This window comes from Saccopteryx leptura, chromosome 2 (assembly GCF_036850995.1).
Source record: "Saccopteryx leptura isolate mSacLep1 chromosome 2, mSacLep1_pri_phased_curated, whole genome shotgun sequence".
Taxonomy (NCBI): domain Eukaryota; kingdom Metazoa; phylum Chordata; class Mammalia; order Chiroptera; family Emballonuridae; genus Saccopteryx; species Saccopteryx leptura.
This window is the reverse complement of record NC_089504.1, coordinates 342414270-342428345: the sequence shown is the minus strand read 5'-3', so window position 1 is coordinate 342428345 and position 14076 is coordinate 342414270. Positions and strand designations below refer to the sequence as shown.

General features: G+C 49.4%; 1 protein-coding gene across 2 annotated transcripts in view; it reads left to right on the top strand.

Annotated features, from left to right (window-relative positions):
* NMT1 (N-myristoyltransferase 1) overlaps positions 1-13977 on the top strand; it is a 36480-nt gene extending 22503 nt beyond the window's left edge. For both annotated transcript variants that reach the window (XM_066363926.1, XM_066363927.1), the window contains 10 exons: positions 106-250; positions 3871-3989; positions 4545-4636; positions 5529-5645; positions 6438-6608; positions 7843-7951; positions 10803-10973; positions 11592-11759; positions 12769-12906; positions 13621-13977. In XM_066363926.1, the coding sequence (XP_066220023.1) occupies positions 106-250; positions 3871-3989; positions 4545-4636; positions 5529-5645; positions 6438-6608; positions 7843-7951; positions 10803-10973; positions 11592-11759; positions 12769-12906; positions 13621-13641 (1251 nt within the window). In that variant the 3' untranslated portion in view covers positions 13642-13977. The remainder of the gene's footprint in view (positions 1-105; positions 251-3870; positions 3990-4544; positions 4637-5528; positions 5646-6437; positions 6609-7842; positions 7952-10802; positions 10974-11591; positions 11760-12768; positions 12907-13620) is intronic.
* Positions 13978-14076: the final 99 nt, after the last annotated feature.

Below are 14076 nucleotides of genomic sequence, written 5' to 3'. Positions count from 1 at the left end.
ACCAAATCCCTCCAAGTTGTACCCCTTAACTGTTGAACCTGTAATTACTCAAAAGTGCTTTTTAACATAATGGGCCTTTTCTCTCCCCAACTTTTTCTTGTCCAGATGAACTCTTTGCCAGCAGAGAGGATCCAGGAAATACAGAAGGCCATTGAACTGTTTTCAGTGGGTCAGGGACCTGCCAAAACAATGGAGGAGGCTACCAAGAGAAGCTACCAGTTCTGGGACACGCAGCCCGTCCCCAAACTGGGTATGTACATGCTTTCTTACCCAGTCGAGGGCAGGGGTCAGGGACATGCTGAGGGTTCCACACAATTTGTGGGGAGGGAGTGCCTTATGGTTACTTTTAGAGGTTAGTCTTGAAGTGCAGTATAGAAAAGGCTTTTGTTCAGGGGCCGTATCGCTGCACAGTAGAACACACTGAGAACAAATTAGTCCATCATCCTCCGATATAAATCTGCAGTGAAAAACAGTGCACTGGCACATGATGAGTAGGCATGTCTTCCCATGGCTGTATCTTCCCATATAGATTTTGTAGAGAAACTGTCTTGTTTATCTTGACAAATGTTTAATCCGGATCAGCCACATCGCCAGTCTCTTGCCAGTGCATGCTTATAACTGCAGAGTAATTTGACATTTTGCTTAATGGCGATGGCTCAACACCTGGAGTACCATATGCAGGTTTGGTTGGCACCCCTTAAGAAAGCTATAATGAACTCTTAAATGGTGGGACAGGCAGAAAATCAAAAAAGATTCCAGAAGAGACTGGACATAGAGTTAGAGATGCCTTCTGAGACCAAGCCACAGCTAACCTTGGTGGCTAACTGCAGAGGGTTGCTATTGACAAAAAGTTTCTGGAGAGGCTGCATCATGATTCTTTGGCTTGAGCCTCCCCCCCCCACCCCCCGTCAAGGCACATATGAGAAGCAATCAATGAACAACTAAATTGATGCAACTATGAGTTGATGTTTCTCATCTCTCTCTCCCTATCTCTCTCTCTCTCTCTCTCAAAATAAAGGAGAAAAGATTATCTTCCACTAAAGAGACATAGAATTTTTTAGAAGTTTAGAATCATCCTAAATTCCTCATTTAAAGGCTTTCTAAACAGCAAGTGTATTAGACTATGTAACAGTTCTCTGTGCTCCGTAATAAATTTTTTACCCCCTATTTCAGATTATGTCATTTTACTTTTTAGAAGTCACCTTATCCATTTCATTTACCAGCTCTTGCCATGGAACTGGTGCATTCTAAGATTCTGTGAACAAGTGGTGAGGGAGGAATGGAAATGCTTGTTGCATGCAGGACCTTAGTAATCAGCCTAAGTGAAAAAATTTGGCTTTGGGGTTATTGTAATACAGTCATGTGCTGCATAATAACATTTAGATCAACAACAGACCACATATACAGTGGTGGTCCCATAAGACAGTAATGGAGCTAAAACATTCTTTTCCCCTAGGGACATCATAGCGTAATAATGCAAAGCTCCTGTGTTTGTAGTAATGCAGGTGTAACAAACCTGGACTGCAAGTTGTATAAAAGTATAACACATGTAATCATATACAGTATGTAGTAGTTGATAATGATAATAAATGACAATGTTACTGATTTGTGTATTTACTATACTATATTGTTCATTGTTATTTTGGGGTATACCTTTTCTACTTATAAAAATAGTTTATGGCCCAGGCCAATAGGCTCAGTGGTAGATTGTTGGCCTGGCATGTGGATGTCCCAGGTTTGATTTTCGGTCAGGGCACACAGGAGAAGCACCCATCTGCTTCTCCACACCCTCTTCCATCTCTCTCTCTTTTTCTCTTTTTCTCTCTCTCTTGCCCTCCTGCAGCCATGGCTCAATTGTTTCAAGCTAATTGGCCTCAGGCACTGAGGATGGCTCCATGGCTTCCAACTAAGGCACTAAAAAAATGGCTCCATTGCTGAACAACGGAGCAACGGCCCCAGATGGTCAGAGTATCACCCGCTAGTGGGCTTGCCAGGAGGATCCCGGTCCGGGCACATGCGGGAGTCTGTCTCTCTGCCTCCCCAACTCACTAAAAAATTAAAAAAAAATTTTTTTTTGCTGTAAAGCAGTATGCAGTGTTAGGGCAGCAGCAGCAGCCTTATACGTCTTGTGTTTTATCATATCTCTTGACTCTGTCATTTTCTCATGTGCTTGATTTAGTCTCGTGTTGTTTTGTGTAGTAATGTGCTATCTGTGATATTTGCACAATGATGAAATCACCTGATGACGTGTTTCTCAGAACATATCCCCATCAAGTGGTACATGATACAGCAGAGAAGACCATGGACATCATTTAGGAAAATAATAATAATAAAAAGATTCTGAAGTAAAATGTATTTTGGATAAGGTGTAAGTTCAGTATAAGACAAGGAAAATAGACTAGCACCTAGATAAGATGAAAGGAGAAATCCTTGGTACTTTGACCCTTGGCTTTGTAGGCTCAAAAATTTTTACATGGCAGTGAATTGGAAGTGGAGTGACTTACATTAAATTAATTCATAAGGACTGCTTTATGAAAAAATCAAAAGGTCAGTTTTTTTCAAAAGGAAGGAAAATATCACCTCTACCCAAGCAAACCAGTTAGGGAGACAGATTGTAAATAGGTGGCCGGCTGCTTCCCTGCTGTGTATCCCATTGTTACCTGTAGTTTCCAGTTTGTGTCCCTTAGCATGTTGGTAATGTCTCATTTCTTAACTATTTCCCCAGAAGATGGTATGTCTTGTGGAGATGGGATTTTGTCTTTTCCCAGCTCTATCCTAGTGTACAATGTCTGCACGCTGGTGTTCAGTAAATGTCTTGAGTGAAACCAAGTTTGATGGTTAGTGCTGATGGTGTTTTCCTTAGCTCATAGACACAGGTGGTTATTTCTACTTCGTCTGCCCCACAGATCTGTTACCAGGGGGGTCTAGATCTGCCTGTCACACATTAGGATGATATATTTCGACCAGGAGTCTGAAAATCAGTAAAAGTATGAACTGAATGTCTAATATACAGTGTCCTGTGCTAGGAGCAAACTGTATAGTTTTCAAAATGTACTAAACAGTGCATTCTTCCAAGTGTGAACACACACAAGCTCTGAATTGTGAAACTAACTCCAGTGGCCAAAATTAAGTGGTTGATTTGTCCAACATTTATCAAGTGAGTCTGATCTGTCTGTAGGTGGAATTGGGGCTGTATCTTCTGAGCAACCCCAAGCGCTCCCCACATACTCCCCAGAGGAGCAGTTCTGTCCAGGGTGGGGATGTTGTGTCAGAGCCTAACTTCCCGGCAGCATTGTGTGGACTTAGTGATTCAATCCAACAGCGCTCTCAGGACTCTGTAAACACCGAGGGCCTGAGTTGGCAGCAGCAGTTTCTGGCCCACATTGCTAAAAGCTAAGGCTGGCAGGGCCAAGATCCAGCCTGGCGCCTAGATGCCATCATCTGGTTTAGGAATGAGCCCAGTACATTGTTGTTGCTGTTGGCACAAAAGCAGCTTTGTTGCAACTCCTTATAAATCCATCTAGGTTGATGGGCCAGGGTCATGACAGCACTCTGCACCAACCAGGAGGCAGGAAGCCAATTTAGTCAAGATAAATGTTTGTCATTCAGTAACCAGAGGGAGATGTAAAAGGATTTCCAAAAAACCAACCATCTTGGATCACAGTGATTGTTCTGAAGTTTTTCGTGAACTGACCATCAGTTAGGGGCCAAGGGTGATGGAGAAATGGCCTGCAGTTCTCAAACACAGAGTGTTCTTCAGATGGGGCCTCCTGGGGACAGGAGGAATTTGTTCTGGTCCATTTTTGAGCTGAGCTCCTTCCCTCTCCTAGGAGACAGCAGATAAGGCTCATGGCTGTGCTCTTCTTCTAGGAGAAGTGGTAAACACCCATGGGCCCGTGGAGCCTGACAAAGACAACATCCGCCAGGAGCCCTACACCCTGCCCCAGGGCTTCACTTGGGATGCCTTGGACCTGGGGGACCGTGGTGTGGTGAGTAGGCCCAGGCAGGCCACAGGTGTGGATTGGGCACCAGCTTCACAGGTAGCCCTGCAGTCTTAGGGAGACAGCTTCTACTCAAGCCTTCTTCAAAGGCTCTCTTAGGAGCTGAGCCAGACAGGTCTGAGCAGATCCCCCACGTGCCCTGCCTCTGGGGCCTGCCCGGATCCTGCAGACGAAGCACTGGACTCCTGGCAGGCTGAGCGGTGGTAACCTCTAGCTCCTCAAGGCAGATGCCCTTTAGTTGTGCTTTCATTTTTCTTATTCGTCCATTCAGTCATGCCCTTGTCTTAACAAGGGAGTGGTTGGTTAGTTGGATGACATTCTTGGTCGTCTGCCAGTCTACCCCTTTGTGACTTAGTTTTCTATTACAACTAGGCTGCTTTTTCCAAATGAGTCCATGCCACGCCCGGGATGGAAAGAATTTGTGAGATTAAACATAGCTTTTGGTAGTTTGCCTTGTTCTTCAGAAAAGCTTGGAGCCCCAGGGTATTCCCGTTGACCCCCATCTGGCAGAACACTTCTAAGGCAGCACCTGTTTCTCTGCAGCTAAAAGAATTGTACACCCTCTTGAATGAGAATTATGTGGAAGATGATGACAACATGTTCCGATTTGATTATTCCCCGGAATTTCTTTTATGGTGAGTTGTAAGGGCTTTATTATGGTTCTGGGCCAAGGCAAAGAGCAGAACCTCCACAGGACATCGGCTTTTTCATCCCCTCTGAGCCAATCTTTGAATGGCTGTTAGTATGTAGTTTCTGAGTTCCTGCATCTGAAGGAGACTTGCTTCCTGTGGAGCTTAGACTTGAAGCCTTATTTAAAGCAGAATGACTGGGTGAGGGAGACTTTGTGGAATTGTTACTCAGAAGAAAAGATCATCTGTTGTATGGGAACTTCATGTAAGAAAGGAAGGCGTGATGAAAGCTACTAAGATTTTAAAATAAAAATTTTAAAAAGTGGTCATTTTCTATCCAGTTCCTGAGTACACTCGGTTGTGTGACAATGGCCTTGCCTGGCTGAGCCATCCACCATCCTGATCACATTTAATATCCAGAAGGTACAGACATGAAGCTGAATGTAGAGGGGCTGCCTGGTGGAGGAAGGAGAGGAAGAAGAGGAAGAATGGGCAAGCAGGAAGAGGGGAGTGATGAGGCGGAGGGCAGATAGACACCAGTCCTCCAGGGGCTCCACAATCAGCGCCCAACCACAGGACCCACTGGACTCAGAGCCAAGGAGGCCAGGCCTCTGGCTTAAACTGTCAAAGTGAGCACAAAGAAATTGGATGAGGTGTAAAACCTCAGTATGACAGCCTTGGCTTAGGTAGGTAAGTAGGCCAAGAGGGCCGAGCAGCAAGAAGGGGCTATGGCTCAATTCCATTTGTGTCCAGGAGAGCTTGGCCCTAAAGAGAAATTAGATGCTAATCCCCCAGGAAGGTGGTAGCAGGAAGTTAGACCCAAACTCAGCTGTGGAGCCCAAACGGCCCTCCCCGTCCCCTGGCAAGCAGCGCTGCAGCGCTCCCCTGTCTCTTCTAGGGCGCTCCGGCCGCCTGGCTGGCTCCCCCAGTGGCACTGTGGGGTTCGAGTGGTCTCAAGTCGGAAACTGGTTGGGTTCATCAGCGCCATCCCAGCAAACATCCACATCTATGACACGTAAGCACCAGCACCACCCCCAGCTCCCACGTCCCGCGGTCCTGCCCGGTCTGGGAGGGGTGGAAGGAAAACACGTACAGATATCTTCCACCGAAGACAGAGGGAAGGTCCCATGAAGGGAGGGAACTCAGGCCCTCAGAGTAGAAATTTATAGTAAGAACCACCTGTTTTACTCTGAATTGTTGCTGGTTCTCTGTTCTGGGACCTGGGCTAAAGGAGGGCCACCCTGAAGGCCAGTGCATGACCCGAACAGGAGCTCAGTGTCTGCACCTGCACCAGTCACATGCTGATACACTTGGACAGCTTCAGCAATGGGCCAGAGCCAGCGTGACTCACTCAGTCACGTGGCCTTCGAGCTCTGCTCTTCGCTCTCCCGGGAAACGGCAGAACCCCCGCCACAGTCTAATGGGCTGATAGGCCATGGATTCTTGTTGGTGTCAAAACCCTTGCAATCCTAGAGTAACCCTTGACTGACTGTGATTTCCCTGTCTGCTGAAGGTGGGACTTCCCCAGCCTGCCACCGCAGATTCATCAGGGAGATGTTGGCAGTACCTTCAAATAAAGCAGTTTGCTTGAGTCCCACTGAACCTTTGGAAGTAGAGCCTGTGTTGAGAGAGCGGCTCCTTGCCTGGTGGAGCAGAGCAGCGGGAAGGAGTCCAGGACTGACTGCTGGTGCAGGCGGTGGCAGAGCACTGTCTGCTGAAGGCCTCAGTCCCTGCAGGAGTGGCTGCGTGCGCCTGAAGGGACTGCCTTGCCTGTTAAAGTCTTGTCACTTTTTTTCTCTCTCTTTAGGGAGAAGAAGATGGTAGAGATCAACTTCCTGTGTGTCCACAAGAAGCTGCGCTCCAAGAGGGTGGCTCCAGTCCTGATCCGTGAGATAACCCGGCGGGTTCATCTGGAGGGCATTTTCCAAGCTGTTTACACGGCCGGGGTGGTATTACCAAAGCCTGTCGGCACCTGCAGGTAACAGTCCCTTCCTGCAAGGCCCAAGGAGTACTGAGACGTTTGCTCTAGTTGAGCTGTGTCACTGTCAGTCACAGCTCTGCCTCTCAGCCCAGTGTTTGCCTGAGAGCACCTTGCTTCTCTTAGTGTCTGATAAGAGGGGCTTGTGGGTGCCCACAGGAGCCAGGTGAGGAGCATGGAGGATTGAAAGGAGATTGTAAGAACGGCAGACTGTCCAAAAGGGATAGCCTTTCTCAGCTCCTGTTCATTCCTGCCATTTGGAAATAAGAGGTCAGTCAGCTAGGATTTTGTTTCAGTTTTTAAGGACAAGCCTACATCTGGATTTTTATGGTAAATGTCTGAAAGTTTTAAGTGGTTGGCTCAGTTTTGTTTTTAATATTGTGTTTAAGAGAGCATGTTTGCCTGACCAGGTGGTGGCGCAGTGGATAGAGCGTCGGACTGGGATGCGGAGGACCCAGGTTCGAAACCCCGAGGTCGCCAGCTTGAGCGCGGGCTCATCTGGCTTGAGCAAAACTCACCAGCTTGGACCCAAGGTCGCTGGCTTAAGCAAGGGGTTACTCAGTCTGCTGAAGGCCCACGGTCAAGGCACATATGAGAAAGCAATCAGTGAACAACTAAGGTGTCACAACAAAAAACTGATGATTGATGTTTCTCATCTTTCTCCGTTCCTGTCTGTCTGTCCCCATCTGTCCCTCTCTCTGACTCTCTCTCTGTCTCTGTAAAAAAAAACCACACAAAAAAACAAAACAAATAAAATCTGTTACTTTAAAAAAAAAGAGAGAGAGAGAGAGAGCATGTTTGATCCCCGTGTAATCCAAGGAGAACCTGTCTCAGAGACAGTTGTTTGAAACAATTACACAGTCTGTGCCTCAAGAACTTTTAAAGTAAAACCACCGGGCAGATGCAGTAGAGGCGGGAGAAGGAGGGTGACCCCTTATAAAGCACTGTAACTCTTTTCCATTGACTTGGATCCAGGAGTAGGGAGTGCTCTTCCCAGGCAACTACTGTAACAGGGCTTGCTTTTGAAATTGAGGAAGAAAAATAGGGAGAAAGAAAATCTAGGAAGAGCTCTGGCAGCTCTGCATTCACTGCCGGGTGGCGAGCGATGCCACTGGCTCAAGTGATGTGTGTCTCATGCCACCTGCTGGCCATCTGGGGGTCTCCTTGCCATCTATTGTCCTCTTAATGGGGCTTGCCAGAATCTTCTGAGGGCAGGACATTTGTGTCCCCACAGGTACTGGCATCGGTCTCTAAACCCACGGAAGCTGATTGAAGTGAAGTTCTCCCACCTGAGCAGAAATATGACCATGCAGCGTACCATGAAGCTCTACCGACTGCCAGAGGCCAGTGGCGCTCCAGGACGATGGGCAGGGGCAGGGGGCAGGAGATGCCGGGGAGAGCCTGGTCCCAGCAAGAAAGGAACAGGGCTTTGGGCGGGCGGAGGATTCAGAAAACTGGCTTAACCCATAGCCTCCAGATTCCTAGATTACCTCTTTCCACTGTCTATTTCCTATAGCAAGAGTTTTATTTTAGTCGGACTTTCTCAGCTCTCCTGGGCTAGTTTCTCTGTCATCCTTTGATAGGTTCAGAGAACACATATTTTCTGCAGTCTTAGCTTAACTGAGCCTAGATAGAAAGGTGAATTGGCCTGGCCTGTTGTGGCACAGTGGATAGATCGTTGACCTGGAACGCTGAGGTTGCTGGTTCAAAACCCTGGGCTTGCCTGGTCAAGGCACATATGATAAACAACCAGTGAACAACTAAAGTAAAGCAACGAGTTGATACTTCTTGCACAACCCCTCCTCTCTTTGTAAAATCAATGAATCTAAAAAGAAAAAACGATAAATTAACTCACTGAACTGCAGTACACTGAGCCCCTTGTAAATAAGCCAGAGAGTGTCTGTGGCTCCCTCTGCCACGTCAGGTAAAGGACAGATGACGGGCTTATGAGGGAAGTCCAGATTTCTGACTCCAATGCCCCTTCCCAAACTTTGTCATTCAAGGACTGGAGTGAGCTGCTTTTTCGTTCTGGGCCTCAGTTTGCCTAGTTCCCCAACAAAACAAATGTTCCATGCTTCGGGATCCGGCGGATCTTCCGGTGGCTCCTCCCTCGGCTCTTCCAGGCCTTGTCACGCAGTTGCTGGGTCTGCTACCAGAGGGCTGCCCGCCAAGGCTCATCAGCCACCCAGCTGGGTTAATCACCCCGGGATTAGGCTAATTCACCCTTGGATTGGGGTCATTCGTGTCCCATTCGCTGCAGCAGTTAGACACTGCCCAACAAAAACTGATTCGGAGGGCCACGTTGGCTGCCTTCTCCTTTCCGTTATGACAGATTTGCCCCCGTTTCTAGGCAGGCGGAGAGCATTTTTAAGGTGTAGCAACCAAAGACTCTCTGGACCTCCCCACCTGTCAGTGAAGAACCCCAGCATGGCTGCTTTTTCGGGCCAGGAGTTGAGGTGTCATTGTGGGAGCTGCTGTGTAGGAACAAGTCAGTAAGTGTTCCCTGGAGACATCAGGATCAGCAAGGAATTTTGGCAGCGAGAGGTCCTGAAACTGCTCTTTTAACCCTCTCAGTAGTACAAACATGCATGTATGTCCTCGTGCCTCCTGACCATCCAGAGTACGATCGTAACAAATTTTATTTTAAAAATGGGTAAAGCAACATTAAAAATGCAAATGTATGTTCTTCTTGTTTTCATAAATTGGTTATCAAACAATGATGATTTTAAGTTAATGAAACTGGAACTGGCCTGGCCTGTGGTGGCGCAGTGGATAAAACTTCAACCTGGAATGCAGAGGTCACTGGTTCAAAACTCTGGGCTTGCCTGGTCAAGGCACATGTGGGAGTTGATGCTTCCTGCTTCTCCCCTCCCCCTTCTCTCTGTCTCCCCCCTCTCTAAAGTGAATAAATGAAAAAAATATATATATATATTTTTAAAAAGCCAAACAAACCTGGACCTGGATCTAATTTCATTTTTTGAAAACAAAACACTCCCAGGGTCAGCAAGCATGAAAAGAACTCAGTACTCAAAGGGTTAAAGGCAGTCCTACACTGGAAAGCAGTTAATCAGGCAGTGGCTGGGGTGTTTAAGCGGTAACTGCGCCCTGTTTGCAGATTTGGCTGGCCCCACCTTTGCAGATTGAGTCTTTGGGGACACTCTCAGCCCCCGTGTTTACTGCAGAGCATCACATGGCTTCATTCCCCTGGAGCTTTTTTTTTTTTAAGAAAAAGCAGCTGTGCGTTGGGATTCTGATTTGAGATTAAATTCCAGGAGCTCGGTGCTTTTCTTCTGAATTTAACTGGTGTGAGTGTCCTACTGGGGGGACTGCTGGAGCAGTGGTGTCCAGGTGGACAAAGCCAGCACCCAGTGTTTATCTGTGGGGCCGGGGTCTCACAGGGCCGCAGCTGGGAGTCTGTGAGGTGCTCTGAGTGTCGGACGAGATCAGCTACAGTTCAGGGGCAGAAGGTTGTGAGGGCGCAGAGGAGAGGAGCCAAGGAAGGCTTCCTGAAGCCCAGGAGTAGCACTGGGCAGGGCCTGCCCAGCACATCCACGGGGTGGTCAGGGTTTCTCTCCAACGGGGCACCATTCACATTTTGGGTCAGGTAGTTCTTTGTCGTTGGGACTGTTCTGGCCGTGTAGGATGTTTTAGCAACATCCCTGGCTTCTACCTGCTAGATGCCCATAGCACTCCTCCCCCTAGGCCTGGCAACCAAAAATGGCTTCCAGTACTGTCAAGTGTTAGGGGTGAGGGTGAGGGCAGAATTGCCCTTGGTGAGGACATCACTGGGCTAGAGGGACAGAGGCAGTCGGAACAGCCTGCTGGTCCCAGGGTGGAAGGTCTTGTGCTCTGTGTTGAGGAGTTTGGAACACGGCTGGGGGAGGGGTGTGGTGGGCTGTGTTTCTTAGGAAGACGGGGTCAGGCCGTGTTGATGAGAGGTTGAAGCAACAGCTTAAACATGGAGGGGAAGGGCCAAGACACACTGGAGCAGCAGGCTGGGCCGGAGTGGCTGTGGACAGTGGGGGAGAGGGAGTTGCCAGGGGTGACCAAGGTTTGTGTCTCGGCCTGGGCGGGTAGATCCGGGGTTGGGGAAGAAGGGAGACAGTGGAAGGTTTTGGTTCCTATAGGACCTGAGAGGAGCCAAGATGCTCTCAGTCAGCACATCTGATGCTGTCTTGTCTGTTTTCCTTCCAGGCTCCCAAGACAGCTGGGCTGCGACCAATGGAAAAAAAGGACATTCCAGTAGTGCACCAGCTCCTTACCAGGTACCTGAAGCAGTTCCACCTCACGCCAGTCATGAGCCAGGAGGAGGTGGAGCACTGGTTCTACCCCCAGGAGAACATCATTGACACTTTTGTGGTGGAGGTGAGTGGGGAGGGGTGTTCGGGTCTTTGACCATTCATAGATGACTTCCTCCTTATGTGGCTAGGTGTCCCAGGCTCAGTAACTGGAGAATCAATAGTTGGGGGTGTTGGCACCCTAGACTTCCTTGACCCGTTCGTGCTTGGTCCTCCCTAAAGACAGGAAGTTGTTTGCATTTGCTGAAATGATACCCTCTGGACTTGGTGGGAGCTCTTGTCCCCCCTCCCACCCCAGTCCCCGTTGTTGGCAGAACCGAGCCCCTCTTATCAGGGAAACCTGTTATCCCTGCCTGTCCTGGCCGGAGGTGGTGCTGGCCAGCCACTGGGGACACAGTTTGGGGGAATGTGAGCCACACTCAGTCCCTGGTGATGTGCAGACCAGGAAAGAGCCGACAGATCCAGCCCCCATGGTCTGGCCTGGATTTTCCTCCTGGCTCTGTCCTCCAGGGCCCTGGCCAGTGCATTTTCTCCTCCTGCATATCCTGTTTCAGTTTCTGCCCATTCTTCCAGAGGGGCAGAGCTGCCTGAGGGTGGTGTGAGAGCAAGAGGAAACAGTCTGATCCCAGACTGCAGGAGCCCCATGCATGTGTGACATTGCCTCCTTTTATTGTCTTCCCTTCAGAATGCAAACGGTGAGGTGACAGACTTTCTGAGCTTTTACACACTTCCCTCCACCATCATGAACCATCCAACCCACAAGAGTCTAAAGGCTGCTTATTCTTTCTACAACGTTCACACCCAGACTCCTCTTCTAGACCTCATGGGCGACGCCCTTGTTCTTGCCAAAATGGTGAGGAACAGACGAGAGGGGCAGGAGGTCTCTGGGGCAGGGGCAGGGGCTCAGGGGAGGTAGCTGCCCGCGAGCTGGGGGCTTTAAGCCTTCCTTGCCCTTCTGCTCTGCTCAGGGAGGAAGGAGCCCAGCAGTTTTCAGCCAGCACCTAGAAACAGGGAGCAGGGAGCATCCACATGAAGTGCAGGCATTGAACTCCTCCTGATTTATTTCAGTGAGTTTTGTTCTCACGGGAGGCGCTGCCAAGGAGCCTGAATAGCCAGGCCTGCTCGGGGAGGAAAGGGGTTCTCCTTACGACTTCCCCAGCGTGGGGCTGGGGAGATTGGTCTCTTTTGTGGTGAGTCATTGGAGCGGCTGACTGTAGAGCATGGGGGGAGGGGCTCAGGCTTCTTTTATACCCAAGAGGTCAGCCTCAGTCCATTATGGGTCTGCCTGTAGTGAGCCCAGCACACTGGACTGGCTAGACAATGGACAGTCCGGCCCCTGCCCTGGGAGAGCTTCTGATCCAGGTGCTGAGATGTAGGAAGCATCTCTGGTATAGTCTCAAAGCAGCATGTAAGGTGCCATGAAATCACAGGGTGTACACTGAAGGCCTAAGGCGTGGGGCGTCCAGGGAGCAAGGGAGCAGTGCACGTGCTGATAGGAGCCACCTCTTCTGAGAAAAGGGTGCAGGGCTTGGTCTCCAGAGAGGACTGTGGGAGTTATGAGAGTGTTTCAGGGAGGTGCGACAAGGAACACCAGGAGCAGTGGCCTGGACACCAAGTGCACAGTGTGCTCAGAAGGACACTGAGGAGAGGCCAGGTAGGATGGCCTCAGAGTGTCCTGAGAGCTGCCACTAGCAAGTGGGTGCTGGATGGAGTTGGGATTTCACGGAAGCAGCCAGAGCTTCGGAAGAAGATTGCTCTCGCGGCTGCCTCTGGGGTGGTTCTGATAGGACAGAAAAGGGCGGGAAGGGGAGGCGGCCTCGACTTCTCTTCACCTGCTGTGTTTGCTCCCTGCCGCTGTGCAGAAAGGGTTTGACGTGTTCAATGCACTGGATCTCATGGAGAACAAAACCTTCTTGGAGAAGCTCAAGTTTGGCATAGGGGATGGCAATCTTCAGTATTATCTTTACAATTGGAAGTGCCCCAGCATGGGGGCAGAGAAGGTATGTAAGCTGCTGGGCCTGCCCAGGTCAGGAAGTTGGTGGAGCAAAGACGAGGCCATGAGTCTGGGATCCAGCACCAGTCTGGGCCCTTGTTAGCTGGTGTTTGGTCCCCTGTAAAGTCCCCGCCCTCTGATGGCCAGACTAGCAGGGTCAGTGTTCCCCTTTCAGCAGCTGGTATGAGGGTGGCAGAGGGACTGAGCCCCAGGGCCACACTGAAGCAAGAAGGTTGTCTGCAGCTTCTCTTCCCACCAGCTGAGTTGCCTCAGCTGGCTGGAGCGGGGCATTTGGGACTCTCAGGTCGTACAAGTCGAGTTGCTGGTGGTTTGCAAGGAAGATGAGAGTCTGGGGGTTGAGGATTTTTCCTCTGCTGGGCTGCTGCCCTCATCCCAGTGTGACCCTCCTGGGCCCTTCCTCCACCAGCCGCTAAGGGCAGCCCAGGACCGTGGGTGTGGTCAGCAGTTACAAAATAACAGACTGCTGGAGGGAGGGCTGGTGACCATTACTCCTTAAGATGTTGGCAGTTGCTCTCTTTAAAGGATGTGATCAATTATAAAGCCTCAAGCAGAGGTTGAGCGTGAACCCCGGCCGTGTCGTGTGTCTCCTCAGCCAGGTGTTCTCTGTGGGCTCTGTCATTTGGTACTTGAGGTCTGAGTGGGGAAGCGGGATTCGACCAGCTGTCAACTCAACTTTGCCTCTCCCTGTTGGCTCACCTAGGTTGGGTTGGTGTTACAGTAACCAGTTGCCAGTGAGATTCTGGATGAAGCCACTGAGAAGTCAAACCAGGAAATGGAACCCCACCACTTGTTGGTCCAGTTTTCACCAACATGAGAATCCCTGGCACAGGGAACAGAAGTGAACCGGCTTTACCAAACCGCCACTGAACTTGACAATTGTATTGCAATGGCGTAGGCTGCGTGATGTCACCTCTGGCCGTGTCTCTGGTCTCCCTGTTTGCCAGTTAACAACATCCTTATGCAGCCGTGATTAAGGGAATATAACTGCTGAAAACTAGCTCGTGATTGGCATATTATGGAGTTAACGGGTGAATAATAAAAGTATATATATATATTATATATATAAATATTTTAAATATCTTTCATGTTCCAGATGTACAAGGATGTTCGGTCTCTAATGAAAAGCTGAATCCAGATCGTTTCTCAAAATTAGAAT